Source organism: Sceloporus undulatus, chromosome 3 (assembly GCF_019175285.1).
Source record: "Sceloporus undulatus isolate JIND9_A2432 ecotype Alabama chromosome 3, SceUnd_v1.1, whole genome shotgun sequence".
Lineage (NCBI taxonomy): Eukaryota > Metazoa > Chordata > Lepidosauria > Squamata > Phrynosomatidae > Sceloporus > Sceloporus undulatus.
The window spans coordinates 268476385-268504381 of record NC_056524.1 but is presented as its reverse complement, the minus strand read 5'-3'; the positions used below and the strand labels follow the sequence as shown (position 1 = coordinate 268504381).

The window sequence follows — 27997 nt, the reverse complement described above, 5'->3', positions numbered from 1 at the left end:
AGAGTCCACCCCACTGCCGAACAGCTCTTACCCACAAAAGGTTATTCCTAATGTTTTGGTGGAATCTCTTTTCTTATAATGTGAATCCATCGGTTTGAGTTCTAGTCTCTGAAGAATAAGAAGTGGAAGAAATGAAGAAGTCATTTGTTTTGGAACAAGCTTGGTCTAGGAAAGACCAGGGGCAATAGATGTTTCTTTTACTTTAGCAGTATCTCCAAATCCAGGGCTAGATAGATTGATTCCCTCCCCTGTCCCCTCTCTGCAGGTGAGGTAGTTTAGAGGAATCATAGAATCCTAGAGTTGGAAGAGATCCCCAAGGACCATCCAGTCCAACCCCATTCTGCCATTTAGGAATCCACAATCCAAGCACCCCCTGTGACAGATAGCCATCCAGCCTCTGTTTAAAAACCTCCAAAAGAGGAGACTCTACCACTCTCTGAGGGAATTCCACCATCAAACAAATTTACCATCAAGAAGTTCTTCCTAACGTTGAGGTGGAATCACTTTTCTAGTACTTTGAATCCATTACTCTGTGTCCCATTCTCTGGAGCAGCAGAAAACACACTTGCTCCATCCTCAGTATGACTTCCCTTCAAATATTTAAACATGACTATCATGTCTCTTCTTAACCTTCTCTTACCCAGGTGAAACATAAAAGAGGAGGGATTGGTGGGCAACCACTAATAATAGCTGCCAACCGAGAGCTGGGTTGACCATGTCCATTGCGTTCCTCTTATGGGCTTTCAAGACCACCTGTCTGCCTATGGCTAGGAACAAAAAGAAGAACTAAGCAATTTAGGACTTGTATAGCTCTTGAAAAAGCTCAGGTTTTTTGGATGACTGCCCAAGCCAACATAGCCAATACTGGCTAGAGGGTTTTGGGAGTTGCCCAAAAGAGGGAGCTTTTCTCATTCTGTTCCTTGTTTTTACTGCATATTTTTATTTTTATTGCATTCCCCAAAATGTTCATCTTCCTCTCCTCTTGGTGCAGGTGCGAGGCCGGGAGACTTACGAAATGCTGCTGAAGATCAAGGAATCTTTGGAGCTCATGCAGTACCTTCCTCAGCACACGATCGAGACGTACCGACAGCAGCAGCAACAACAGCAGCAGCATCAGCACTTGCTGCAAAAACAGTGAGTGTGGGATTGTGGGATGGTCTACATCAGGGGATCCAGGAGGGGCACTGAAACAAAATAGAAGCAGGAGGGGGCTGAACCTGACTCTGGGTCATAGTCCGAACCATAGCCACCTTCCTTGAGCTTCAGTGAAATGCATGATTTGTGCATGATTTGCTTGTGTACTATGGACCTGGATACCCTTGGACAGAAGATGTTGTCTTGAGTGGAAGCACATTCATGCAACTTTCCACTCCATCAGGGTGACCAGATGTCCTCCTTTTCCAGGACACATCCTATATTTCAACCTTCTGTCTAGGAGCAATTCCAAAATGTCCTGTATTTTGAGCATGACTAGGAAGCCCATTGAGTAACACCATGTTTGCTGTTCGCCTTTGAGAAATGCATCTACTTGGCAACCTGTACTAGCTGCAAATAGGGAGACAGGATAGATTCTTTGAAAGTTCTTTTTGCCTAGGAGTAGCAGCAGACAAGACTCGCACCCAGAGCTCAGGGTGCATTTGTTTCTCGGAAGGGGAAAGGTCAGCAAACGTGTTGGGCAGTGGGCTCCTTGAGGACAGAATGTAAATGCTGAAAGGGGTTTCCCCCTTAATTTAAGCATGAAGGATAAATGAAAGAAATGATTCAAGTGTAGATTCAGTCAAGGGTTTAAAGTACAATAGCGCAGTGGTTAAATGCCTGTACTGCAGCCACTCACTCAAAACCATAAGGTTGTGAGTTCAGTACCAGTGAAAGGGCTCAAGCTTGACTCAGCCGTGCATCCTTCTGAGGAGGGAGCTAAAATGAGTACCCAACTTGTTGGAGGCAATTAGCTTACACTTTGTAAACCACTTAGGGAGTGCTTAAGTGCACTGATAAGCGGTATAGAAATGTACTTGCTACTTGCTATTGCTACAATTTTAAGCCTTTGTCTTGCCCATAGTTCTTTAAGTATGTTGCAAGCCAACAAGGCATTTTAAGAAAGAAAAATATAGTTGAATACATAATAAAATAGAGAATATGTAATATACAGTAGCTGGAAATAAAGCATGTGAAATGGATTTATATTTATATTAGTATTTTTAGCTTTTAATTTACAGTGTCCTACAGTTGTCTTGAACATCCTACGTTTTATGGTGCCTAGTCCTCCTTTGCAGTTAGGACATCTGGTCACCCTGCAATGCATCCTCTGTGTGGGTTGTGTCTTCCAGAATCCCTGAATAAAGTGACCCTTGTCACCTTTGCTGCATGCTTGAGTTGGGGTTGGCAGACCACCAAGGAATGAATGGAGGGGATTATATGGGAGCTTTTCCCTTCTGCCACTGAGTGACATGTAACCCACTTGATACGAGTCCATTTCTGTATCTAATATGAATTCTTTGGATGGGCAGGATTCTCCTTGAAACATGAGAAATTCAGTCTTCCTCCACCCTTCTGGGTATACATAAGGACATAGAAATCTGTGTCCCTTAAATGCATATCATTGCAGAGATGTGTACCCTTTTGCTACTGTGAGCTAGAACTCCTGAAATGGAGCATTTTGCTAAAATGCCCTTCTCACCTAATTTGGGATGGAAAGAATATTTGAAAATGTTTGCAAAATGTTTTTTAAAAAATTACCCATGTGTTTTGAGTCTTGAGAAACATGAATCCTTGCAGTTCAGGACTCATTCTGTTGAAAATTTCACATGTGATTTTGCACAGAAAAAAACAGCAATTTCTATACTAGGGATGAAATTCTAGGGATGAATTCTTCACAAATTTTTGTTCTCAATAGTAGCAATGAGTAACTGCAGTAGCTTCTTTCCCGCTGCAAAAACGTCTTTGAGATCCATGCAGTTTTGAAGGCTATTTCCAATTTGGGATTTGCAGATGATGGGCTTGAACAAAATCATAAATCATTTTCTATTCTGGAATCTTCATTTTCTACATGAAAAATAATATTTCCATGCAGAAATATCAATTCTTGCATGGACAATGCAGTTTTCTGCACGGAAAATGCTGTTTTCTTTGCAAAACAACTATGTGCAAATTTTATGCAGAATACATCCCCAAGCATAGCATTTCCTATATGGAAATTTTGCATTCTGTACACAGGAATTAATATTTCTGCATTGAATTAATATTTTTCAAGCAAAAAAATCTGTTTTCTGAACAGAAATGGCTGTTTGCTGTTCAAAACAACCAGGGGCCAGTTTTGCACAGAATAAGCACCAAGCTGCCTATATTCTCATCAGTGCAGGATTCTTTTCATCAGAGTTTTTCAACAATCAAAATATCTTTTTCAACCATATCCCAATATAATAATAATAATAATAATAATAATAATAATAATAATAATACTTATTTATTTATACCCCACTCTTCAGCCAAGGCTATCAAAGTGGCTTACAATTTGTTAATATTTTTGAATATTCCTTCCATGTAAATATTTCCAGGAAGGGAATTGTGATTTGTGTTAGTTACCTGGTAACCAGAGTTACCAGAGCTTTGTAGCTTATTGTAAGCCAGTTTCATCCACTTGAGTAATAATCTTGAGCAAAACTCCACTAGCATGAGATCCTTACCCATTGTGGAATCAGAATTTTACTTAGGATAATCGGAGGTTCCCCCTTGGCAGGTGTTTCAGGCAGGATCCATTTCCTAGCCTTACCAGGAGGTCCCTGCCTAGTGGTCTCCCATACAGGAGCCAACAAGGCTCAACCCTGCCTACCTACCAAAATCAGATGAGATTAGGTGTGTTTAGGTGTGCATCTATACTGTAGAAGTAATACAGTTTGACACCAGTTTAACTACCATAGCTACAGACTCCTGAGATTTATAATTTGGTGAGACACCAGCACTCTTTGGCCAAGAAGGCTACAGACCTTGCACAACGACAAATCCTAGAATCCTATAGGATTGAGCTACAGCACTTAAAGTGGTTTCACACTGCATTATTTCTACAATGTAGATGTACTCTGGGATGGGAGTATGATTCATTTTAACAGATAAAACAGGTAACATTGTTCTTCGTGCACAGGAAGACTTGTCTCCGAAGGTCAATGTGGGCTTTAGGCTGCAACACACTATGCATGCATCAATGCACCATGCAGACTTAAGGCTACAAACCTGTATCCAAATCCCTATGGATTTGCACTATTGAACTGGCTGGGTCTTTCATTATTTACATATATATATATTTGGAGCAGACCAGTACAGGGCTGTGTTATTATTGCATGCCACATTCCATGCAATCTTTACTTCAAAATGTTGGCTGCTGTATGTTGACATTTGTGTCTTTGCAAGTGGCATGGGCTGGGATTTTTATTTTTAAGAGGAGAAATGCTGCCTGCAATTGAACCTGGGAACGTTCTGCATGCAAAGCATGTGTTCGGCTGTGAGCCATGGAATAGTTTATGCCTGTTGACTGGTCTTCCTTGAATTTTTCCCCATTGAGATGCAGACGTTTGTGCATGGTAGTGGTTGGAGTCAGAAACACTTTGTAAGACTGCCCTTTTGCAATGAGAAGCTAAAGCAACATTCAGGGTCTGCTTTTTTGCTCCTTTCTCTCCTTGAGTGTTTTGTTTTCATTGTGCCTCCTAATCTGAATGATTTGCTTTCTCTTTGCTCCTTGACAAGTACCTTCATGATCACAGGGAATCTTAAATTAGTCAAAGAGCTAATCTACAGATGTGTATTATGCAAATTAATGTGGATTTTTTTTGCATATTTTTGATTCTTAATTTTCTTGATTTTTCTTCATAAATTTACAATCACATCTATTCATCTTCCCTCTGCCAAAAATGCACAACCGTGCATGTCCATACAATATGGGTGGGCTGCAATACATTTGATAATGCACATCCTTTCAGATATTCACAGATATTCCAGTAAAATCTATGGATCCTTTTCAGCAGAGTTTATGAAGTTTGCCCCCTCCCCCCGAAAAAACCCAAATTCCTCTAAATCATGTGTGGCCTGATCACAGTTGGTTTGATTTGAATGAAGAGTATTTAAATCGTTTAGACATGCAATCTGCTTTCATTACAGCAGATTCGTGATTGCTATAAAATGGGTGAGGAAAGGGCAACTTACTGGTCACATATAACCCCTGAGTACCACCCCAGCTCCCTTCCAAAAAATATCCCATCGCAAGTTTTTAGAGGATTTTTGCACCCCAAAATGTCTCAAAACATGCCCTATACACCTTCTAATGCCCTATACACCTTTTACTCATCTAGAAACCCTGAACACCCCTTAAATCCATTTAAAATGGCCCAAATTAAACAAAAGGTTTGGGAAATGGCAACAAGAAGTGACACCGTGTGCCTCGGATTGCTCATGGGGGAGGCAAAAAATGGACCTCTTACCCTATGGAGTTGCTATAAAATCAGTGTGGGCAAAATGTGTTTCTCTAGATGTTGTTGTATTGCAGCTCCCAGCAGCCCTGGCCAGCATAGCCTATGGGGAAGAGATGCTGGTAGCTGCAATCCAACAACATTCTGGAAATCCCACTCCTGCAATAAAGCAGCTACTCCAAGGAAGGCAGGGTGTGGGGTCTGGTGCGTTTTAAATTCCTTATGTTACAAATTGATGGGGAATTTGGTAGAGTGAGAACCCAGGCATTGCTGTTTGAAGTCAGCAGATCTGAGGTTGCCAAGAAACTCTCCCCCTGGAATCCAGCCCAGCCCTGGGCCCTGCAGGGAGGGACATGCATCCTTTTTAATAGAGCCCCATCAGCAGCCTCTTCAGCTTCCTTTAATAGTCAGCCAAACTTTCCCCATGCTGAGTTTCAGTCCATTAAGGACGGTTTCAGCGTGTGGTGCTACCTGTGAAGAAGAAGGAAGCAGCACATGCTGGCTTGTTGTTGTTCATGTTGTTTCCGACTTATATCAACCCTATCATAGGGTTTTCTTGGCAAGTTTCTTCAAAGGAATTTGCCATGGCCATCCTCAGGATGGCCATGGCAAACCAGCTCTGAAGAAACTTTCCTAGAAAACTCTGGTAGGTTCAACTATGGGTTGCCATAAATTGGAAATGATTTGAAAGTACACAACAACAACAGATACAGGTTTTAGAGCAAGCATGGTGTAGTGGTTTGAGAATATTGCTACGACTCTGAAGATCAGGGTTCAAATCCCCGCTCAGCCATAAAGCCCCACTTGGTAAGCTTGGGAGAGGCATACATTCTCAGCCTCAGAAAACCCTGCGATAGTGTCTCCATAAGTCAGAAAGGACTTGAAGGCACACAACAATATTGGGTTTATCCCTCCTTGAGTGGTTGGATACATCCCACCTTTCTCTCACCTGTGATCCTGAAGGCCACTTACAATTCAATAGTGTAAAGCAGTGTTTCCCAAACTTTGGTCATCCAGGTGTTTGGGACTTCAGTTCCCAGTAGTCCTAGCCACTTTGCTCAATAGTCAGGAATTCTGGGAGTTGAAGTCCAAAACATCTGGAGGACCAAAGTTTGGGAACCACTACCTATAAAGGTTACCCAGTTGCTTGTCCTAACTTGAGTAGACCCATTGAATCACCTTGCTCCAGAGAGCGGTCATGAAGGTACTTTACTAACAGTAAATGCTCCTAATCACACTTGTTTTTTCATCTTCTCTCTTCTCTCTCTGGTTCCTCCTTTGCAGCCTCCTCTCTGCGTGCTTCAGGGGCGAACTGTCAGGAATGAGGAGGGAGCCACCCCCAAAGAAATGACGCTCTTCTCAAAACATTCCAGACCCCCCCCAAAATCCTCCTCCACCTACTCCTAAAACCATCTGGAAGGGTGGGGAGTTCTTGTGCAGCTCCCTGATCCCAAAAATAAATGAGGCAAGGGAGGGCTTTTGTAGGAAAATGGCTTAATTGAAAACAACTCCATTGGAAGGACAAACTTTTGCAAGGCGTCAAGCTATTTTCAGAAACAGACTGCCACCATTCTTTGGTAGCTAGAGCATTGTGAGGTCTGGAACCACCACAAAAGGTCTTCCTCCAGTGGTTTCTCTTCTTCTTTGCCTCTGCTTTTTACTATATCTGCAAGGAACCGTGTAAAATGTTTTCTCTGAGCTGGCCTCGGGTCTTCTATAAAATGTTGTATGTTTGTCTGTTGAGACAGAAAGGCGACTTACAGTTGAGAACTTGTTTCCATTGTAAACCTGCCAAAGCTTTTAATGCTGGTCAGAGACTAGTAAGGTGTACAGAATTGAAAAGCTTATTTCTGCTGCGCGGATGGATATTATGATGAGCGCATTGGGGATCGGACGACTTGTTTTCTCTATAGAATTAATGTTACTTTTGGGCACCATTCATAATTTTTTTTACCTTATTTGCAGTAGAGATTATGCAAAAGCCTCTTAAAAGGGCAGGGGTATCTCCTGGATTGGGCTATTGTAGACTTTGGGGAGGCCTTTATTGCTCATCTCTAAAATCTCCCCTTTCTTGGCCTTTACTATCACAAAGGACAGATCCTAGCCTTCTCTGCAGTTCTTAGCACAGTCAGCAAAACAATGATGGTGAAGGATTATAAAAGTGTTTAGGCTACAACTACACACAACCACCAAGTAAGATGGCTAATAGTTTGGAAAATTAAGGAGTTGTCAACAAAACAATACAGTTGGTTCTCCGTATTCATGGATTCCTTATCCATGGATTCAACCATCCATGGTTTGGAAAATGTTCAAATATATATATAAATTCCCTAAAGCAAACCTTGATTTTTGCCATTTTATATAAGTGACACCAATTCACTAGGTCATTGTATTTAATAAAATTTAAGGATCCACTGATTTTGGTATCCATGGGGGGGGGGGGGGGGTCATCGAAATAAATTCCAGAGGATACCAAGGGCCCACTGTATACCTTTTCAAAATGTTGATGATCTCAGTAGTGGGTTCAAGTGTCAAAAGCATATCCCCCCCCCCTTCCAGCTTGTACCATTGTAGAATTTAGTGTTCAGAAATCTCTTTTAGAGATACAAAAGTTTCAGAAATTTTGAAGTCATAGTGGGGGGAAACACATTTACCCCAAGTTTTTCGTGGTCAGGGAGAAAGACTTTTTGGAAGCATTGATAAAATGCAAAATGAATAGCTTTTACAGAACATTTTTGCTAATTTTGTTAATTTAGGAACATGAAATGTATTATCTTTAATTTGGCTTTGTATAAAATCATAATGTTTGGAATATGGAAAGTACAGTTTATTCTGACAGTGATTTAAAATGGAATTTGGTTTTAATTTAATTTAATTTTTAAAAAAATTTTTTTATAACAATCAATACAAAAACAACTACTGACAAAAACATAAACATTTAATTTTTATTTATTTATTTTGTTTCAAGTGGAGCCATAAAGTCTGGACTGTGAGGTACTTTGGTCTTCCCAGTTTATGAGGCTCAGGCAAAAAAACATAAAACCAGAAGGAACCCCCAAATTTGACAAAGCAAAGGAAATTATTTTATCTCCTCAGACATAAAGCACTCCTTCCCATTAAAAGATCTGAGAAAAGAAATACAAAACCAGGAGTAATCTGATATGTTGCCTAGTTTTATATAATGTTCATAATCATTGGGAGGGAGTAGATATATGAACACCTTGCCTTAAACATTCTAGTCATTCTAGAAGAAAATATTCCCAAATCCATTTTCTAACAACAACAACAAAGCTTTGGAGAAGGAATAGGCCAGGAATATCCCAATTTATTTGTTCCTTTTCTTTGTTTGTCATTCACATATCTAATTGTTCCTGAATCTGCCTTTGCACAGGTTAAATATTTAGATTCAGTTTTGCAATTACATCACAATTACCTGTGATCCCCCCCTCAAGTATATATTTATTATTTGCACCAGGTTGTGCTGGTGAATCAAGGATCCAACTTTATTTACAGGAAGAAGTGCATTTCTGTCTTCCATGTAACAGACCATAATCAAAAAAGAATGGAAGCTCTATCCCTGAGATCTTTTTTTTTAATATAATGCAGCAAGGCTGTCAAGAATATAGGTAGTGGGCTGCTAACACATGAGTACTATTTCCAAAACGGAAATTGGATAATTAAGAACCCCCAAATCCGGAAGTGAGTCAGTGGGTTGGGGGAGTTTTACAAGCATACTAGCTGTGATGCAAACATGATCAAGTCTTGAGTTATGGATGATATTAGTGCTTTATCTTTTGGTATAGTGGCTTGAATGTTAGATTAAGGCTCTGGAAACCAGGGTTCAGATCCCTGCTCAGCCATGGAAACCCACTGGGTGACTTTGGGCAAGTCACTCCCTCTCAATGTCGAGGAAGACACTGAGGGCAAATCCTCTATTTTTCCAAGATAACCCCATGATAGGTTCACCTTAAGGTTGCCATTAGCTGGAAACAATAATTATTGATTGCGCACAACAACAAATTATCTTTGGGGACGATAGCCCCATCATACAGATTGTGGCACTGCTTCCCCACTAGGTCTTGGAGGAGGGAGAAGTCTACCTGGGGAAAGGTGTTGTGCTACATTAAATGTTCATTTGCTTGGCCTTTTGTCCTTCTGTCAATATGTGAAGCCCTTTGAGCTGCTCACAGCTACAAGAGACATGAAGTGCGTAAAACAAGCCATATGAATTGGAATTGGGTAGATCCACTTTGCATCTACTCTGTGTGCTAAAAGTGAATTAAATATATATATATATATATATTTATTTTTATACCGCCCTTCCCATAATCAGGGCGGTGCACAGCATAATACCGATACAATACAATAAAACACAGTGAATAATAACAACAATAGACATTAAAATTACATTAAAACCACTTTCTGGCCAGCCAACCACTGCTGCCGGGGGGGAAGCTAACCAGGACCAGCGTCCGGGAATGCTGATAAAAATAAGAAGGTTTTGAGCTCCTTCTTAAACTGGGCCAGGGAGGTGGCCGAGCGGAGCTCTATGGGCAGCGTGTTCCAGAGGGTTGGGGCCAAATTGTGCTGTACATGGATTGTGCTTGTGGGTGCAGTCCTTTTTCTGTTTAGTTCATGTGCTCCAAGTTTATGTTTTACAGAAGTAACTCCTCAGGCTTACCATACCTGGTGACTGGAGAGAATAATGTTCAGGTTTATCCTGGGGTGGTATTGCATCCCATCACTGATCAGTCCAGTCTAATCTTCCCCTTACTCTGTTCCATATGTTGATTCAATGCAGCCCCAAGCCACAGATTCTGGCAAGTCCCATGCTGACAGCCCTAGCGGTTAGGGGTGGATTTTGAGGTTGTATTGTGACCTTTCGCAAATACTGTTCAGAAGAAAGGACAAACCCCCTCTGAATAAATATCACCAATAAAACCCTGTAATAGTATTACTGTGGAGTCTTTCCAGACGTTGTAGACATATGACAACACACAACAACAAAATAATTGAAGCTAAGCAGCTCAAGCCCTGATGGGATATGTAGATAGGAGACTCCAAGACAGTGGCAAGTGATGGTGGCCATGTAGTGGAGTGGGGTCAAACTGCTCCAGATTTCAGTGTGAGTTTTTAAGATCTAGCCAAGGTGCTGGACTCTACCTGCAAAATATAGAATCATAGAATCATAGAGTTGGGAGGGACCACAAGGGCCTTCCAGCCCAACCCCCTGCCATGCAGGAAATCTCAATCAAAGCATCCCCAACAGATGGCCATCCAGCCTCTGCTTAAAGAGCTCTAAGGAAGGAGACTCCACTACACTCCGAGGGAGTGTGTTCCACCGTCAAACAGCTCTTACTGTCATGACATTCCTCCTAATGTTGAGGTGGAATCTCTTTTTCTGTAGCTTGCATCCATTGTTCTGGGTCCTGTTCTCTATTGAAGTATATATATCCTTTAAAATTCAAAGTATTTCAGTCTGAACTTACATGGAGTTTCAGAACAACCAATACATCCCTATTATAACCAATATATCCCCCCCCCAATATACCCCATTAAAGTTTGAACTGAAAAAAGTGGTGTAGAATCACACAGCCACCATTGACATGGAAGCCACCATCTGACACTGCCCCACATAAGGTGCTCTCAGAGGAAAAAAGCAGGAAACCGTGTCTACGAGTAAAAATGAAAGTGAACCAGTAATTCAGTCCAATGTGAGGGTTGGGCCTTGATGAGCAAAATCCTACACAACTTTCTACCTCTTGTTCCTGCTTCCTGCACTTCTGGTTTATACCTAAGGTGCATTATAGACATTGTGGGAGAAAGTGCACTCCAGACACAATCTAGAAATTTGACCCACAAGGCCAGTTTTGCTGTAACTGCGTTCAGCCAGTCTGTGCTGTGGCAGAATCATAGAATCATAGAAGAAGCCCCAAGGGCCATCCAGTCCAACTCCATTTTTCCATGCAGGAAGACACAATCGCTCCCTGTGACATATAGCCATCCAGCCTCTTTTTAAGGGCCTCCAAAGATGGAGACTCCACCATTTTCCAAGGCAAGTGTCTTCCGCTGTCTAACAGCTCTTAACATCAGGAAGTTCTTCCTAATGTTGAGGTGGAATCTCTGCTCCTGTGTTTTGAATCTCTTGTTCTGCATCAGCAAAAAGCAAGCTTGCTCCATCCCCAAGATGACATCCTTTCCAATATTTAAACAGGGCTACTATGTCCCCTTTCAACCTTCTCTTCCCCAGATTAAACCTACCCAGCTCCCTACACCACTCCTCATGGGGTTTATTGGTTTCCAGATCTTTCACCATTTTGGCTGCTTGGACATGCTCCAGCTTGTCAACATGCCTCTTAAATTGTGATAGTGGGCAGAATTTCCTTCCTTTATAGCCAGTGTCCTTATAAGTTTCCCCCGTCCCTTGATGTCCTCATTTCCTCTTCGCACAATTGTAGAGGCACAACACCAAACCCCCCCCCCCCAGCACACACACACATTCCCCTAAAGGTGCCCTCACCAATAACTTCTTTCTCCATTCCTCAGATGGTTCCAAAATGTGGTTGTCTTGGAGTTAGTCTTTATTAACAGCATAGCAATGGGAAGTACAAAAATGTTGGTCTGGGTTCAAGGCAATACGATAGAACCTAATCTCTTTTGAACTTCATGAGCCATCAGTTGGTGCATCTTGTGCTTGGCTTCTCTAAGGAATTCTGGGAAGAAGCAATATTAATTTTGCTTCCATGATTCTATGAATACTTTATGAATACCTCCCTTTCCTTCTGGGTCTTCCTCTGCAAATGTGTGGTGCTGATTTTCAATAAACTTTTTCATCTTGGTTTTACCTTAAGTGGCTCTTGGTTTCTCCTGCTTGTCTCTCCTTTATTGTTTCTATTTTCCTTTTTGCCTCTTTGCAAAGAAAGCAAAAGGCTGTGTGTCCTTCCTGCCCTCATTACTCACTCTTTTCTTTCCCAGGCACACACCCTCCTGTCTGCATTTTTTCGGCTGTCCCGCTCCCATCGACTCCTTTCTGGTTGGCCATGGGGAGGCCAAGTTTGCACAAACAGTTCACTTCTGATATTTATTCCTTTATTTGAGGCATCTAGCAATGGCCCCTTGACCTGCCAGGCCACACAAGATGATGCACAATGACTGAAAACTTTTAAAAACATTTAAGAACACAAAAGCAAACATTTGAACACACAAAAGCAAACATTTGAAAACAAGACTAAAATAATTTCTTTAAAGTAGTACAGTATCATCCAAAATCCACAAAACAGTGATACCCTTATTGGTCCAACTAAAACATACATTCTACACGTTGCAAGCTTTCAAAGCTTCACTGGCTTCTTCATCTAGCAAAGGTGTTAAATCACAGAACAGTGATACCTTTATAAGGTTGACCAAAATCCACGTTCTGCATGTTGCAAGCTTTCAAAGCTCCACTGGCTTCTTCATTTGGAAAAGGTGTTTGTCAGATGAAGAAGCCAGTGGAGCTTCAAAAGATCGCAACATGTATAATGTGCATTTTGCTTGGCCCAATGAAGATATCACTGTTTGGTGGATTTTGGATAATACTATACTTTACTATATAGCCAACATGGCTACCGCTGGATATTTTCTTTAAAATTGGTTAAAAACCACAGCTAGAGCAGCCAACTCTGGTTTTAAGAGCTGAGGGCCATGTGAAGTAATATAGTTTTCAAAAAGGTATCACCAGTTTGATTTTCCCTGGGGGAGCAAGTGCCATAGCAGGTGTGCCACTGTCAAGAAAGCCCTGTCTTGCATGCTTACCAAACTAGGGCTTGCCTACACTAGAAGTAAAAGCCCAAATGGACTCCCCGACCCATTCTACCCTGGAGCCAATATCTTTGCAGGGACGTTGGGTAGATGTCTACCTATGTCCCTGCATCTGGATGTTACTTTTGTCCACCACCGTTGCCTTTCTTCCTTCAGTTCCCTAGCAGAGCCAGGGCAGACTGCTGCCTGGCAGATGCCCCTGTTGACCTCAGTTTTAAATTTTAAATATGGATCGTTTTAATATATGTACAGTTGGCCCTCCTTATCCACAGATTTTTTATACACGGATTCAAGCATCCACGGCTTGAAAATATTCAAAAAAAGTATAAATTTCAAGTATCAAACCTTTATTTTTCCATTTTATATAAGGGACACCATTTTGCCATGCCATTGTATTTAATGGGACTTGAGCATACACGTATTTTGTTATTCACAGGGGTTCCTGGAATTAAATCCCAGAGGATAACAAGGGTCCACTATATATGTTATTTGTCATTTTAAATTGATGTGTATTTTGTGTTTTAACTGAGGTTGTTGTTTCTCACTGCCTCGATCCATGGGGAAGGCAGGTAAGAAATGATGATGAACTGGAAGAGTTACAGAAAGTATTTTCCCTCTTCGACACCACTGCAATTTGGGTGCCTCATTTCTGAAGTCAGCATAATTGTGACTGAATGCCAGCCACAATGGTGCCAAGGAAGGAAAACATTTTTGTAACCTTTCCGGGCCAGGAACTGGCCATTGAAGTAAATGGTGGCACCTGCCAGGCAGTGATGTATACCAATTCCCCCCCCCCCCCATTCATAAAAAAACTACAAGCTACAGGAGACACCAGAGTTTCCTACAAACTCTGGAAAAAAACGGATTGAGTTTTTGACCCAAGTTAAGGTGGCATACCTGAGTTTAGTGCGGCCATACATCATGTGGCCTTATCGCACCAGATTTGGAGATGTGGCCACAAACAAGTTTTGGGACTGTTAGGGAGCCAGTGTGGCATACAACTCAGTTGGACTACGATTTTGGAGGCCAGGGTTCAATTTCCTGCTCAGCTATGAGACCCACTGGATGACCTTGGACGATTCACATTCTCTCAGCCTCAGGGAAAGGCAATGGCAAAGCTTCTCTGAACAGGTCTTGCCAAGAAAATCCCATGAGCCAGGGTTGTCATGGTCAGAAATGACTTGAAGGCACTCAACAACAACAAATGATAGGAGACTTTTCACTGTGAATTTGGTAGGGAGAGCCCATGGCCACCACCTTCCTATCCCCTGGGGTAAGTTTCTAAGCCTTTGAGGAGAGGGGGAAGCATGAGGAAGAAGTAATCTCCCTCTCTCTCTCTCTCTCTCTCTCTTTGTATGTGTGTGTGTGAATATATACATAAATACCTCTACACACACACACACACACACTTGAGTTAGTCTGGCTCTGAGTCTAGACAGCACACCTCCCAGGTAAGCTTTGCTCAGACATTTTTTTATAAAGATAAATACCCCTTTCCAAAACTAGAAAGCTTGCAGTTTTGTCTATCTCTTCCATTTTTGACAGCATATGACCTGCCAGGGGGCAGGAGGGTCCACAAATATGGCCATGTATTTGGTCAGATGGGAATTTTAATCAGTAGTGAATGGACAGCTCTGCTTGATTATCTTTTATCTCTTTGATGGCTAGATAGAAAAGTTTTGAAACATCCAGGAGGGTGTGAAATGACCGAGTAAGAGATGCAATTCTCTGTGCAATGGGAGTTTGGTATTTATGAGGAAGCCATGTGTTTGATGAATACTGAAAAAAGGCACCCAAATCAAAGAAAGGCCTGTATGAAAGTGGCAACTGGTCTGGAAATCCCTGTGTAGGGGATCCATGACTCTGTGGGTATAACTTGACAGGGGTCCTGTCTGCAATACATTTGCATTACAAAGACCCAGAGGAAGAGCCACCATTGCAAGAAGGCAGAATGGTACTGCACTCACAGTGTGCAAGATGGGTCAAAGATTGAACCTGTCATGGCTGGGACTCCTGAGAGTGTACCTCGCTTCTTGCCCTTATTAGCAATGTGAAGAATAGTAGCAAGTTTCTGGTCCTCAATCTTGACCCATCCATTAAAAAGAATGATTAACCACTGTGAGACATGTCTCATTTTAGGCATTTTTTTTCCAAAAATTGCATCTGCACAAAACAAATATTGCAGTGTTTTGTGTACAAAAATTGTTTTGTTTTGTTTTGCACATTCAACATTTTCTTTACAAAGCCTCTGGAAGTGAAACATCATCAGAAAATACAAACAAAATACTCCTTCTCTCATCTAGTGGAGGAAGGTTATGATGTTTTTTTATTCTGGCACCTTAGAACAAAATACGACAAAATGTGCAGCGCTCACTGTAGTGAAAACGTGAGACCTGGTCTGCTTTTTAGTGCTCTATTAATGAACTACTCTGCCAGTTTAATGCCAGTCAGCGGGGTACGGACCACACTGGGTGACACCTTGGGGGTTGTCTTCCTGGCAGTATGGAGTTTAGTACCATACCTCTCTGCAAGTATACCTAGTCTCCCAGAGACTGAAGGTCCTAAGAAGGACCACGTCAACTCGTCCAGAGGCAGGTAGTACTCTGTTGGCAAAGAGGTCAGCCAGTGTCCTGTTGGCCCACCACAGCAAACTCTTGGAGGCCTCTTCTGTCACCAAATGATGCCTGGACCCCTTTTGGACTTGCAAACTAGACTGGTAGACTGGGACAAGGGATGGTCCCTCTGGGTTCCCTGGTTCGCCAGCTATCAGTGAAGTAGACCAGAGCCTTTCTCTTCCATGGTGGCCCAATCTATGTCTGAGGGACTCATGTGCTGGTGGCTCCAAACTTGGGGGTGATACATGAGTTACTGCACTGGGAGGACACCAACTTTAGTGATGCCACTGATGCCAGTTCTCATTCAAACTTTTCACTCCCCACCTGTGGGCAATTATTATTATTATTATTATTATTATTATTATTATTATTATTATTATTAATTTATACTATTGATAATCTTATTATCATCATTTAATTATCTTATTAAAATTATGGTTTGATTTTTCTTTTCTCCCCAGAAATTCACTCCAGTCTCAGTCTTCCTACGGCTCCAACTCTCCTCCACTTGGGAAGATGAACAGCATGAACAAGCTTCCTTCTGTCAGCCAACTCATTAACCCGCAGCAGCGCAATGCCCTGACACCCACCACGATTCCCGACAGCATGGGAGCCAACAGTAAGAGACTTGGCCTCTGAAATTAAGAGAGTGGATCCCCAGTTTGCAGTTATAGTGGTCTGATAGTGGATGCTTTAACTGCTTCATTCTACAGATTCTTGGGATTTGTAGTTTGAGAAGGAATCTGCAGTTAGAGAGCTCTAGCACCCTCCTTGAGCTGTTGTTCCAAGGTATCCTTATTGAGCCCTCCATCCTTTTTCTCTGGCTGCTTGGGAATTGTAGTTCAGGCGGTACAGTAGATTTATTCGAGCAAGTACACTCAGATTCTTTCACCAATTTTCTTTACACTGAGGCTTTTGTAGTTCCAAATTGCATAAATGTACCAGACAGCCCCATTTTATATGCTAAGCTAAAACTAAAACATGTTATGTGGCTGAAGTCCTAAAACAAGTTTGGATTTGATATGAAACGTATTGCACATATTTCATTTTGTGCTCTGACATTATACTTTTCTCCAAAAAGAAAAAAAAATCCTAGTGTGTTCCCCCCCCCCAGCTTCAAAATTTCTGAAAATTTTACAGCCTCTCATCCATCCCAGTTTAGAGAAATAGAAAGAGACCACCATCAGGAATGCACACAACCCCCCCCTCCCATTTTTTTTAAAATGAGTTTTTGGGAGGAAGAAAGGTTCTTTCGGAAGCACAGAAGTTGCAGAGGGGGGGATAGCAGTGAATGTGATAATGATGCCATAGAAGTTTGTGGGCAGACTATTGTCCATTTTTAAGACGGAAAGGGCTTCAACAATGAGGGTCCTTTTGGGGGGGGGTCATGGGGGTAGCACTGGGAGGCTTGGTGTCCCCTGTGGATCATACAATTCCTATCCCTGCTCTAAAATGAAGGAGTCCTAGAAAATGGAAGAAAAGTCACAATAATAATAATAATAATAATAATAATAAGAAGAAGAAGAAGAAGAAGAAGAAGACAAGTCGTCTTTTTCCCAGATTGGGACTCAAAGCGGCTTATAACAATTAAAAGCCATTGATAAAAATCCACAAAATAAAATGAATCAGAAAAAATTAAAACCAGATTAAAACACAGACCCACAGTGATTAGAAATATGCACACTCATCTCCATAACATACAAGGCTTTGAATTTGATTTTGAATTGAAATTCTCACAAACAAGTGACTTATATAGGTCTGGCCTCTCCACTCCAAAGCATGCATCTGAAGAAGTAGCCTGAATTTCACAAAACCTCATGCTACCAATGTTTTTATTGCAGTTAGTCTCAAAGGTGCAGGGATGTAGCCAGGATTTTGGGAAGGCGGAGGGATCCAGACTAAGTGCCACCATTATAATGGGGCTTGGGCACATACCATTCATTGTATCTAATGGAAGGGGGGGTCCGGACCCCACAGACTCCCATCCCTTGACTACATTCCTGAAAGGTGTTACAGAATCCTTTTGCATACTGATTTTCCAGACTAGCATGGCTAAGTCTTTGAATTCTAGCAATATCCAGTGCATTGTGTAAGATGAGCCTTCTGTCATTGCCATCAAATGCCTATTGAGTTAGAAAAGTCTTGGTTTATCTGCAAAAAAAAAAAAAGGGGGGGGGGGGGGGGGGGGGGGGGAGAGTGACAGTCGTAACTTTTCTGAATAGGGAGTTCCTGACCCTGGGGGCAGCCACTAAGAAGGTCCCATCTCTTGTGTTCCCACTATTTTTACCCACAAGGATGATGAGATTTCCACAGCCCTGTGAAGTTATCTTTGTTCCCTGCCTCCTTTTTCTGCATCTGTTTTGGGCTAGTGGAATGCAAACTAATGGGAATATGAGGGTTGAGTTTTCCTTGTGTTTTCAATTTTCTGACTATGGGTGCATTCCATAACATAAAAATAAATAAAACTTTAATTTATATCCCGCTTTTTGTTACCACAATCAAAGCGGCGTAGAACCTTTAAAAAGTACAATATACATACAATCCCCCCCTTAAAAAAGGATTAAACAGTTCTATCTATTAAAATTACAATGATAAAATCTAAAAACAATAATACTAATAAAATAACGGTGGGCAGAGTCTTCGCTTATATATGTCTGTGGGGAGAGCGTTACATGGCCGGGTTCTTCTGTGAGTGACTATTTCTCTGCTCTCTTGTTCCTCTGCAGTCCCAATGATGGGAGCACACATGGCCATGGCTGGTGACATGAATGGGCTGAGCCCAACACAGACATTGCCCCCTTCCCTCTCCATGCCCTCGACTTCCCACTGCACCCCACCGCCTCCCTACCCCACGGACTGCAGTATTGTCAGGTGAGTCTCAGTGGTACTCGTTGTGCAGAATACTCTCCCTTCCCTGCCTTATAGCTTGGGTGGTGGTAGCATCTTTCCCCATTCTCTTGGGTTCATTTTATCTGGTGCCACATTCTTCGCAAAGCCATTTCCAGGGCATGCCAGATCTGCCGAGCAACTTCCAACTGGCTTTGCAAGCTGCCTCTGCCTCCCTTTCCCGTTACTCACAGCTTTCACCTGCCTGCAACTTCTGGAAGATAGATGTGGATAAGATAGAAGTGATGGGAATGGGGAATTCCAAGACTCCAATGCAAGAGTGGCAGAAATTAGGCCCACAAGGTTACATGCCAACCCTACACCCCACTTTGCAACCCCATTTCCCCAAAATCCTCTGAACCACTCTGAAAAATTATTGTAGAAACATTTTTTGCCTGATTTTGGCATGAGTTTTGCCCTCAAACCACAAAGGCTGCATTCACACTGTAGAAATAATCCAGTTTGACACAACACTTTAACTGCCATGGAATTCTAAGAAGTGTAGTTTAGTGAGCTATTTAGGTTTCTGTGTCAGAGAGTTCTGGTGACACAACAAACTACATTTCTCAGAATCCCATACCATTGAGCCATGGCAGTTAAAGTGATGTCAAACTGGATTATCTAAGGCAAATGCAGCCCTAGAAAGGTTTCCTACTCTAGAGTAGTTTGTATATGGTGGATCTGGTCATGATCTCCCCAAGTGACCAGAATGATGATGATAGTAATGATCAGGATTATTAACAACTTTATTTTTATAATAACATTTTCCCAGAATCTGGTCTCAAGGTGTTTTACCAATTAAAATAAATACAATTATTGTTAAAAAATATACAAGTCTGAAATAAAATTCAACTGTCAATAAAACTACAAACAATAGCCATCTTGGCTATATGGCAAAGTAAAATAATATCCAAAATCCATGAAAGAGCCATTTATTGTGACAACCAAAATGCACAAAATACTAATGCAAGCTTTCAAAACTCCACTGGCTTCTTCATCAAGCAAAGGTGCTAAAATTTATACAGGAGAAAGAAGTGGGCAGATAGCCTCACACAAGACAGAGAAAGCCTTGATCTTGGAGGAGGTTTCTTTTTGTGTTGCTAATAGGATTTACATTTTATTTCCTGGACTTTGTCTCCCAGAGCCCACATAGTCAGAAGGAGGAAAGGGCTCTGCCTACATGGATATTCCTCCGTACCATCTTAACAATGAACAACAACAACATATTGACAAAATATAGGCCCGTGACTCCAATATTATCATATATTGCTTTCTACTGTATGAGTTTTAACACCATTGCCTGATGAAGAAGTCAGTGGAGTTTCAAAAGCTTGCAGAGTGTATGTTGTGCATTTTGGTTGTTCTAATAAAGGTATCACTGTTTTGTGGATTTTTGATGTTACTGTAATACTACAAACAATGTGACCTTGAAATATTCCAGGAATGAGGACATTTCTCTCATTATTTGCTTTTCTTCCACTGATTCTACAAGAAAACAGAGTTCACTCCATCGACCCATATGTTTGTAATGTCTAGGACTGGCTTGTAATTCTCAGTATGTCAGGCTGCCATGGAAGACAGATTGAGATCTGCAGCTTGCACAGAGTACTGCTGCTTGACTCTTGATGATGACTGAAGGGATATATGGAGTGACTGTAGAGGCTGCTAAGTACCTTTTGGGTTCAGTTCAAGGTGCTGGTACTTGCTTTGCAGAAGTCCTTTCTGGCCAAAATCCAATATGCTTTAGGAACACGCTCTTCCTGCAAGACTCCCTTTCCTAGTGCATGTGCAGGCTTTACTCCCACTAAGGATGGGGGATTCTGGTATTTGTATTCCAGGAAAGTAGGTTTTCCAAGCTCTCTCGCCTTGTGTGGCAAAGCCTCAGTAATCAGGCTCTGGTCAGCATGCCTAAAATGCGCATCATGAATCCATCAATTTCAAGCAGCAGGATCAACCTCTTTGCTAGAGTTCGGCGTTCCTTGCCTGTTTCTATCTTCTGCGTGCATTGCAAAACCCATTTGTTTCAGAGGCTGTGTGTTAATCTTCCTAGGCTGTCATGATTGCTTTAGTAGACATGGTGGTGTTTGAACCTCTGCTAATTTTGATGTCTTATGTAAGGGAAGTTGTTTTACTATACCACTGTAGATAATGGAACATGAGCATCCATGGATTTTTGTATCCAACGGGGAACCAGGAACCAAAACCCAGTGGATACCAAGGGCCCACTCTAGTTTCTTATTGCACAAGCCGTAGGAGATTCCCATACAAAACAAATGGTGGAATTGTTTAAATAGTGCAATATAAAATAAATCACATATTGGCCTAAAGTACAGGAATGGGATACAAATATAAATATCACTGGGAGTTTAAAGTACATTGAAAGTAAATGACAACACTGTGGTTACCTGATAGCATGGAAACTGTTGCATCTCTTTGTTCTTCATCTGAGAATGAAATAAGTGAAGATTACATTCCTAGAAAGTTGTCCCCCTCCTCCCCAAATCAAGGCTTTTGCAAAGCAGGGCGCCTGGTGTGATTCTTGCCATGTGTGGGCTGTTCCAATCTGGGTGACCTTCTGATCTCAATTTCTTTCTCTCTCCTCCTCTCCCTCTGCTTTCCTCTTTCATTCTTTCTTTCTCTCTCTGTCCTCCTTCCCCCTTCTCTTCCTCCTCTTCCTCCTCCTCCTCCCTCTGCAGTTTCTTAGCAAGGCTGGGCTGTTCTTCCTGCGTGGATTATTTCACGGCGCAAGGGCTGACCAACATCTATCAGATTGAACACTACTCCATGGATGTAAGTAACTGCCTTGGCCTTTTGCTTCATGGGGGAAGGGCCCTTGGCACTCTGACCTTTTGGGGAGGGGTCTGGAGGGTTGTGTACAGAGCTTGGGAAAGTTACTGCTTTTGGACTGCTATTCCCAGAATCCCACTGAGGTTGGGGGATTCTGGTATTTGTGTTCCAGGAAAGTAGGTTTTCCAAGCTCTCACCTTGTATGGCAAAGCCTGGTGGCCCCTTCACCATTGCAAAGTGCCCTCACTGGGTGGTGGTGGGATCTGAATAGGAGAAGCATCTATGGGACATAAATGCTTAACCCCTCCCCTCCTAGTTTCTTTTTATTGAAATTATGTCTGCTTCTTCTCCCATCCCCAGTACACTAGCTGCTTTTATTCCCAGGGCATTCCCAATCAAGTGTGCCTACACAACCAGTCTGGGATGAGGTGGCATAAAAGCAGTTGAAGGGGGACATGTGTGTATGGAGATTATCAGACAGGAACAAAGCGTCCTTATCCTGTCCTTAACCCATGGTATTCACATGACCGGGGGGAAGATTATCACACCCACACATGGTTATCCTGTTCTCCCATCCATAAAGAGTAATGGATCTGTCATTTGGTATTAACAGAAACTCCTGTTAATACCAAATGATGGGTATCTGTAAAGAGTCCATTACGCTTTACAGGCGGGAGAAGAATGGCACAAGTATGCTGGGGTCCTACCCTCTGATTCTGCAAATACCATGGGTTAAGGACAGAATAAGGATGCTTTGCTCTTCCATCTGATAATCTACTGTGTGTTAATCAAGCAGAAGGTGGCTGGCAGAGAGCAGGGTTAAGTACTTGGGTCCTCTCTCCAGTCCAGGCCAGCCCTTTGCAAGGACACTTTGTACCTATAGCTGTTGGGTCTTTGTTTCTGCAGCTGAAAAATCTTCCCTTTGCCCTTTGGAGAAAAGCATGGTTAGAAACAGTAGAGGCCTCTGACTCAGCCAGAGATGACAGTTAGCCTAACAGCTCTAAAACCAACCATAGCCCCAGTCTGCAGGTTTCGCTTCTGAGGCTTTGGAAGTGCCTTACACTGTTTTCAAAGAGCACTCTGGAGTGAAAGTGGTTGTCCCTAAGTCTTCTGTGGTTCTTCCCATTTCTGCGCCTTGGCCCTAAAGGTCTCTTGCTTTGCTGGGGCTATTCTGTGGGGCTGCTGCTTTGGGCTTAGCCTGGGGACCTTACGATCCTATGGGGATGTGCTTTCTCCCTGACGCTGGCCAAGTCTCTTTTTGTTTTGGAAGCCAATCGATATCAGATGGGACCAAATGGATTTAGCCCAAGGAAAAAAAACTTCTTAAGATGTGCAAAGTCCTCCCACCTATGTATAAACAAAGCCAAAAACAGCCCTTCAGGGTTCTGATTGGTCTTGCTTTGGCAATTTTTCCTTTGTTAACCCCCCCCCTTTGCATTCCAGGATCTGGTGAGTCTAAAAATCCCAGAGCAATTCCGCCATGCCATTTGGAAAGGCATCATGGACCATCGGCAACTCCATGACTTCTCCTCCCCACCTCATCTCCTGCGCACGCCTAGCGGCGCCTCAGCCGTCAGCGTGGGCTCCAGCGAGACCCGTGGGGAACGTGTCATTGACGCTGTGCGCTTCACGCTCCGCCAGACCATCTCCTTCCCTCCCCGTGATGAGTGGAACGACTTCAACTTCGACCTGGATGCCCGCCGGAACAAGCAGCAGCAGCGCATCAAGGAGGAAGGAGAGTGAAATGACAACATAGAGTTCCCACTGCCCCTCATGCACATGCACCCATGGACCTCTTGCCTGTTTTGCTTATCTTGGAAGGTGTGAGGGGCATAAAAAGGAAGGGAGGATTTTACAAGCTCTAAAGTGCTCACTCGCTTACACGTTTACTGTCTTTGCCTTCTCATGGGCATTCCCATGCTTGGCAGCCATTTTGTATTTTCTCATAAGCCATAACTTTTGTTTGAGCGGGAAGGTGGCCCTTGTATGGCTTTTGTTTCATATGGACTTTGCATAGAGGAAAGTGAAGTATGTCTACAGAACTGTGGCTTTCCATAGTTATGGCACTTAATTTTCATGCTTCCATTAAATCCAGTGTACCTCCATGTTCCATGGGTTGCCAAGTTAGTGCTTGCCTATAGTGGGTAGCCTCTGTATTTTCATACCCAACATGGAGATAGGGAAAATTGCCTCTTACAAACCTCTGTATTTTCATACCCAGCATGGAGATAGGGCAAATTGACTCTTCGATGCTTTTCAATGAATCTCTCTCTCTCTCTCTCTCTCTCTCTCTCTCTCTCTGAATATACATTTTCAAGTGCCTTCAGAATGTTTGAGTTGTAAAGTGTCTGTATCACTGTGTTGTGAGTTTTCACAGCTGTAGATTTGAATGCTAAGAGGAATAAGGTACCACATGGGTCCCAGGTCTAATTGCACAGTCATGTACTGTGTTTTATATTCTCCTTTTGAACCCTTACAGTTGCAAGAAATGCCCTGTGACCACATAAATGCATGCATGGGAAATCTGCTCAATTCTGAGACAGAGTTGAGCAGATGCTTTCAGTTCTCCTGATCATTAAACAAATTGCACACATGATCTTCTGGCATGGCCTGAATCCACAGCCATCCTTTTCTGTGTCATCTCATAGCTGGCAAGATAGTTGTGTAAGGTTTGCTTTGCTCCTGACATGCCTTGCATCCCCCTCCTTTGTGGTAGAACGGTTTCATTTTCTACTCCTTTTTGTAGCCTGGTGGAAATGCCTGTGTAGTACTGCTGCAATCATAAGGAAGCTTAGTGTGCATGATTACTGTTGGAAAAGCACTTGCCTAGGAGGACCAAGTCTCATCATGACTTAGGTCTGCCTAGCTTTGTCATAATTGCATCCCAGATGGGTGAGACTGTGTTGAAGTCTGTATATGGCTGTAAAATTGCAGGAAGAATCTCTTGTTTGAAAATGAAACGGATCAGTACCAAATTGGTTGCAACTTTCCTCTACCCTATCTGCCTGCATCATATCATTTTTTGCTGATGGTTGGTCTTTTTCTGAAGTGCCGGGAAGTCTGCCTGACATCAACCTTTCTGGCAGGGTTTTGGGCAACATTTGGCACTGTTGATATTGCTGGATTACAATCCCCATCAAAGCTATCCACTGTAACTGTAACATCTGGAGGGCTACTTTGCTGTAACTGTCATACATTGCATGCCTCTTGCCTTCCTAGTTTTGTGAGATGTATCCTGAGTGATAGGAGGCTAACCATGGTGCCAGCCATTGCAAAACAATTCCCCATGGAGGCTTACTTTTTTCCATAGGGCTCTGACTTTCCATTTCAATTCAGTCACATACTGGTTCATAAAGGTCAGGGGATGCTGAGGAAAGAATAGTTTATCAGCTCTGTGAAAATCCACAATGGCAAACTTGCTTGTATGCATGTGTGTGTGTTTAGTTGGTCATTGTTATACACCTCTTTCTACCCACTCAAGTTATACAAGAATCTGCAACCACAATCTAGTTTCTTTACATGTCCATAGATATTGATACCCCTATACCCCACTGCCTTTTGTTTGCTGACTAAAACACTGACAATTTCATGCACATACATTCTGCACGCATTCTGCACAGATGCGTTCTGTCCATGCAGCATGAGACATTTTTCTTTGTAAAGTTTGTAAGTATAGAATGGTATTGTACCTTATCATTTTTGTTGTTGTTGTTTCACAGACAGTTGTCTCTTTTTTAAAAAAGAAATGGTTATTATTTCTCCTTGGGGTAATGGGCCTTTCAGAACCACATTTTTGTTGTTGTTTATGTTTTTTTAATTTTTTTTTAACAAAAAGTCATTTTTATGGGAAAGCCTATCTGTACAATAAATTGCTAAATGGTGGTAATGTTCATATTAATGCGCTGCAGAAATTCGTGAAACATGTCAGAAGGGAGGAGGACATGAGTACAACATCTCTCCCCAGAAGAGGGTGAGACAGACAGGACAGGGTGGGTTGACTTCAAGAGTCCAAGATTTCAAAGTTAATTCCCTCAGTTCAAGTATCACTTATGACCTGTTAGAAGTATTAAATCTGATGAAACACTCTCTGTTGTCAATGCCAGTGTAAATAAAACCACATCACCGAAGCAATGTTGTGTGTTCCTTGTATGATTGTAAAGCAAGTGGGGGCAGAAGCCAATCCCCCCTCCAAGGCTCCCCTTCAGGTCACACACACCATCACAGAACAAGTCAAAATACCTCTGTTTTCTTCTGCAGTCACTTTCAAAATGGCAAGAGAAGGTAACATTGTATCACTCCTTGTTGCCATTTTGAGAAGGACTACAGAGAAAAACCTGAAATACTCAGGGGTGGTAGGGACCTCTGATGTGCTTGTGGGATTTTTCTTTTGTTGTTGTGTGCCTTCAAGTCATTTCCAAATTACAGCAGGGACGTAGCCAAGGGAGGGGGGGTTCTTGGGGTCCGGACCCCCCCCATTAAAAAAATGAATGGTGCGTGCTGCTGCGCCACCGCACCCAAACCCCATTATAATGGTGGCACTTAGCCTGGAAACCCCCTCCCCCTTCCTAAAATCCTGGCTACATCGCTGCTTACGGCAACCCTAAGGAAACCCTGTCATGCTGTTTTCTTGGCAACATTTGTTCAGAGGGGGGTTTGCCACTGCCATCCTCTGTGGGAATGTAACTTGCCCAAGGTCACCCAGTGGGTTTCTGTGGACAAGCCAGGGTTCAAATTCTAGTCTTCTGAGCCCTAGTCCAACACTCAAACCACTCCACCACACTGGCTTGTGACTTGTGGAGTTGGGGTGTGTGTATTTTTGCAAGTTTCCAGATTAATAGGAGAAGTTCATGTACTTTGTTTTGGTGCAAAAATTAACTAAAAATCATGCCATTTTTATTTTATTTTATCTTGGGCAAAATTGCAGGCTGGGAAAACTTCATGATCTACAAATGTCGGTTGCAAGTGCCACATGGAGTCCAAAGGTCACAGTTTGCTGTAAAGAGTGGTTTCAAATTTTCTCACTTTTGATGAATTTGAGACACACCCATAGACTCATGGAGTTGGAAGAGAACCCAAGGGGCAATCCAGTTAGTTTGCATGCTGTACTGTGTTGAATGACGCAGCCTGGAGGTGTGTTGTGCGAGGGATATGCAAAGAGGATTTGTGTCTATTTGTGTCCCCCTCGCATATCCCCCACACAACATACCTCCAGGAAAAACTACTTCCACCCAAACAAGGGTCCCACAGGTATATATACTCCACAAACTTCCATGCCACCACCCTCTGAAGTTGCCAGCCACAGTTGCAGGTGAAACGTCAGGAATAAATTCTTCTAGAACATGGTCACACAGCCTAGAAAACCCACAGAAAACCATGGATGCCAGCCATGAAAGGTTTGACTTCAACATTTGAAATTATTTGTTCAGAAAGGACAGCTAACTCATGAAACACACCCACTCCTTGCTGTGGCTTGAGTTCTGCAAGAGCTTTTCAACATTTCAAGATGTCCACAATATATTCTAGGGAAAGGCAAGGAGTCTGTTTTCCAAGTGTGGTCTTCGTGTGTGCATGAGAAACAAGGCTTGAGGAGTGTGCCTTTCTAAGAACAAAACCATCATGTTCTCAAATGAGAATGAGTGCTGCAAGCTTAGAAAATTTGCTTGCTTTAAAATAACCCAGAAGGGGTGTGTGTTGGGGGGGGGGGGTGAATTATTGCATCATGGAACCATTTTGATAGAGCTGGAAAACAACATTTGCGTTTGCAACTCGACTGAGTGGTGGAATTAGCCTTGTTTATGAGACTAATTAGATGAGAGGGATACACAAAACAGTGTGTCCCTGTGCCTTTTGCTCTAGGAAAGCTCTGTGAAATTGCACAGGACTCAGTGTCTTTGGGTGCAACAGCTTCAAGCTTCAACCTTCAAGCTTCAAGATAAGATCGACAGAAATTCCAGTAGGGATCATCCAACCCAGGGGCAATGGGTGGATCTTCTGTGACATAGGTAATGAATTGTGGATTTTATTGCTGTTCCACCTGCAGCTGTGTATGCTACCCCAGTTTCCCATTTGCAATAATGGCTAGAAGCAGAAAGAACTGGAAACCTCAATGAATCCAATTCAGAAGGGAGAGAGAGGGGCTCTGAATGATCAAAGAAGATGGCTGGAGTCCTGAATCAGGAGACATGTAAAGATCTGCACATGTCTCGCCGATATCCTCACACACACACATAACCACATCCACTTTTTAAACTGTCTCAGTCCTCCCCAACACGGTCTCATACTGGCTGGTGGAGAGCATTTTCCAGGCCAGGACCTTCCAGGGTTCCTCCATAGATAGGGTGATGTCGCTGCTGTGCATCCAGCTACAGGAACATAGCTGGGTGCCTGACTGATACCCCTATTGCTTTCCATTGACCTATGCAATAATTTAAAACATGGACGTGGGCAGGGGGG

The 27997-nt window shown here is 42.5% G+C and overlaps 1 protein-coding gene across 1 annotated transcript in view; it reads left to right on the top strand.

The window, feature by feature from the left end:
- TP63 (tumor protein p63) overlaps positions 1 to 25672 on the top strand; it is a 182837-nt gene extending 157165 nt beyond the window's left edge. Inside the window, 5 exon segments of the mRNA XM_042460239.1 lie at positions 992 to 1134; positions 16333 to 16490; positions 18598 to 18742; positions 21454 to 21547; positions 22988 to 25672. Of these exon segments, the coding sequence (XP_042316173.1) occupies positions 992 to 1134; positions 16333 to 16490; positions 18598 to 18742; positions 21454 to 21547; positions 22988 to 23287 (840 nt within the window). The 3' untranslated portion in view covers positions 23288 to 25672.
- Positions 25673 to 27997: the final 2325 nt, after the last annotated feature.